At 50.8% G+C, this 3,559-nt stretch overlaps 1 protein-coding gene across 1 annotated transcript in view; it reads left to right on the top strand.

The window, feature by feature from the left end:
- arhgef2b (rho/rac guanine nucleotide exchange factor (GEF) 2b) overlaps positions 1–3,559 on the top strand; it is a 13,546-nt gene that overhangs the window by 5,489 nt on the left and 4,498 nt on the right. Inside the window, exons 3-8 of the mRNA XM_008430572.2 lie at positions 320–387; positions 462–525; positions 613–745; positions 963–1,066; positions 1,138–1,281; positions 1,448–1,698. Coding sequence (XP_008428794.1) covers positions 320–387; positions 462–525; positions 613–745; positions 963–1,066; positions 1,138–1,281; positions 1,448–1,698 — 764 coding nt within the window. The remainder of the gene's footprint in view (positions 1–319; positions 388–461; positions 526–612; positions 746–962; positions 1,067–1,137; positions 1,282–1,447; positions 1,699–3,559) is intronic.

Here is a 3,559-nt window from a genome sequence, read left to right as displayed (position 1 = left end):
TATTAGGGTCCGGTCCAGGTAGAGCCCGGTCCAGGTAGGGACTGGTCCAATATTAGGGCCCGGTCCAGGTAGGGACTGGTCCAATATTAGGGCCCAGTCCAGGTAGGGACTGGTCCAATATTAGGGACTGGTCCAATATTAGGGACTGGTCCAGGTCTCGGAACTCCAAGTAGGGAAAAGGACCAGGTCTATGTGACAGTAATTTCTCACCTGGCTACAGTGATGCACAGGTGAGCCTGACCCGTCTGTATCATCACTACTGCGGTTCCTGCAAAGCCAATCAGAGAGCAGATACTGAGCAGACTCCTTTCTTTCCCAGGATGCAACGTCACCATCCACAACCGCTGCAGGGACAGCGTGGCGAGCTGCGCCAAGATGAAGCAGAGGGTAACACCTGTCTATCTGACCACCTGTCTGTCTGACCACCTGTGTCTGACCACCTGTCTGTCTTTGTCCCACAGCAACAGAAGCTGACGTTAGTCAGAAACAATTCAGCTCTACAGAATGTCGCTCTGCGGACCAAAAGTGAGTCCACCTGTCTGTCTCCACCTGTCTGTCTCCACCTGTCTGTCTCTGCCCGTCCTACATCCTCTTCCTCTGTCCTGTCCTCAGCTCCGATGATGAAGGAGCGTCCGAGCTCAGCTATCTACCCCTCAGACACTCTGCGACAGTCTCTGCTGGGATCCAGGCGGGTTCGGTCCGGCCTCACGCTCGCCAAGAGCGTCTCCACCAATAACATCGCAGGGTGAGTAAAAACCAAGATCTGATTGGCTGCTGGGAAGCACGCCCAACTGCTAACAGGTAGCACCTCCACTTCCTGTTCTATTCCTAGCGCTGTGGTTAAAAGCTAGCAGGTGATTGATTGGACCTGCAGGTGTGATCATTTGCGCCGCTGCTGAGTCCAGAGACGCATTCAGAGTCCTGAGCTACAGTTTCAGCTGGTCTGTCTCTCTGTGTCCCAGGGGGACAGAGGAGTCCGTCGGTCTCCGCAGGATTCTGTCCCAGTCCACCGAGTCGCTGAACTTCCGCAACAGAACTCTGTCCATGGAGTCCCTGACCGACGACGGTGCGTTGAGCTTACTGACTAGCGGCGGCGGGGAGTGCTGCGTCTGATAACGACAGGCTGTGTTGTAACAGGCGAGTGGTGGTGGAGCCCCCTGCTGGAGGAGCTGCAGGCGGAGGGCGGCTGCGTCCAGGCCGACAGCTGGAGCATGGCGGTGGACTCCAAGTTCCTGCAGACGCAGCACAAAGACGTCATCAAGCAGCAGGACGTCATCTATGGTACGACGCAAGCCGCAGCCACCAGGGGGAGCCGCAGAGACACACAACCACCGGACTGAGCAGAACCAGAACCAAATTAACAGAATAAACTTTACATGTTGCCTCCACCCTTCTGTCTCCGACTCTCTGTCTCCACCCATCTGCCTCCACCTGTCCCATGTCTCAGAGCTGATCCAGACGGAGTTCCACCACGTCCGGACGCTGCGGATCATGGAGGGCGTTTACCGGCGAGGGATGCAGGAGGAGGTGCTGCTGGAGGCGGGCGTGGTCCACACCATCTTCCCCTGCCTGGACCAGCTGCTGGAGCTGCACACCAACTTCCTGTCCCAGCTGCTGAGCCGCAGGAAGGACGGGCTGCAGGAGGGCAGCGCCAACAACTTTACTGTCCGCCGCCTGGGCGACCTGCTGCTGCGACAGGTGAGCTCACCTGTGGAGACAAAGGGGGTCAGAGGGCGTTGGAGTCTGGACAGAACCAGGCAGGTTCAGGTCTAAGGAACCAGTTAAATAGGATATTTTATTTCCACACAAAATCAGTACAAAGACTAGCTGCTGGTGAGTCTCACCTGTCCGCCTCACCTGAGAAGTCACAACATGAAGCCAGAATGAATGTCCGGTTTTCAGTCTGAGGGAGACGGCTCCCCCTGCAGGGCTCCAGCGGTACTGAATTCAGCCGGCCCACTTCCTCCGCCTGTAGACTGATGGAGGACGTCCACATTTGGAGGTATTGACTGAACTAAAGACGCCTTTCCACCAGAGCGTCTCTAACCGGTTCGGTCCGGTTCTTTCCCGGTCCGCCCCGACCAGATTCAGTTTCCAATAGCAGATCCGGCGCAGCTTAGTTCAACTGTTCTCAGACTTTCCTCCAGGGTTAGCATTAGCAGCACAGCAGGGTACGGCACCGAAACCATTTGATTTGCTCGTGATTTACGTCACTGGAAACAGCAAACGGCTTTATTTATCTGTGGACTGGAGGCCCAGCAAGATGGAGGTGTTACAGAAAAATGTGTGACTGCAGGGGGCGATATCTCGATTATTCTGGCCAGAATAATCTGTGACCAGTGTGATCCAATTCTTAATCGGTTACCGGTTTATTAAACGGCCACGGTTGGCTTACATATTTTAACGACAGCACATAGGGATGCGATGCAGTGGTCACTGTTCAGCCTCTAATACAAAGTAATGGGTAATGCGAGGTGGGTAGAGCGTACCGAAGAGCGAGAATGGGGGGCTGAGGGAATCCACAGCATGTGGAGAGTCTCAATCATGTTGAGTAGCATGGACTGATGCCATTCACCATGTTGAAATTAGTGTATGTTAAATTTAGCCAAAATGCTAATGTTAGCCTAAATGCTGGCAGTAGCATGTGGAGCATCATTAGCATGTTGTTTTAACTTGTCATGCTCCATTCAATATACTAAACATGGCTAATAAGTAAGAAAATTAGCTAATAGCTAACTTTAGGGAAAAGGCTAATGCTAATGCACTATCCTGATAAAAAAAAAAACACAAAAGAATCTTAATACTATTGCACCGCCTACAGGGGTGCACTGACGTGAGGGGAATATGTGGCTTTTATTTTGAAACTTTCAATAAGCTTCATTTTAATAACCACATTAATCCAATGTGTAACAGTGGTTTGGTTAATCCTAACCATCAAGTAGTTCTAAATGCCAGCTCAGCCCTCCTCTGTAATAACTGAGTGAACACTCAAAAGGTCAGCAAAAGGTCAGAACTACAACATGGTGGATCCACCATGTTGTAGTTCTGACCTTTTGCTCAGGCCTCTGTATTAAAGTTCCCCCATGGTTAGCTTCGCAAGGCAGTCACTGCTCTCCCTATGCACTGCATGGCAGGCCCCAATAAAAAACTATTTCCCATTAGATCTCCTTTAAAAGACACATTCCTCAATATTCCTATAAAAGTTACATAAGTGAAGTGATGAATACCTGGACCTTTTCGATGTTCTTTATGATTTTGCACCAAAGCAGTGCAACATGTTAAAACAGCAAAGCGTCTTCATACGAGTCCCAATTTACATCATTGTTTTATTTGTTTCCTTATTTTAATCACACTTTAAATCTGTTGACTTCTTGATCCTTAATGTTCCTCCACCTAATTCAGAGAAATGCAGTGAATTTATCAGTGACTCCCATTGGGGGGCCGGGGGCCCCACAGCAGCTAGCAGCGGCCCTGGAGACATGCAGGAACATCAGCTTCAGAGGAACAGAACATGTTTCTGATAACTGTGTGTGTGTGTGTGTGTGTGTGTGTGTGTGTG

The sequence above is a fragment of the Poecilia reticulata genome, linkage group LG16 (assembly GCF_000633615.1).
Source record: "Poecilia reticulata strain Guanapo linkage group LG16, Guppy_female_1.0+MT, whole genome shotgun sequence".
Taxonomy (NCBI): Eukaryota; Metazoa; Chordata; class Actinopteri; order Cyprinodontiformes; family Poeciliidae; genus Poecilia; species Poecilia reticulata.
Note: the sequence above shows the minus strand (reverse complement) of the source record. Positions and strands in the feature narration are given on the sequence as shown.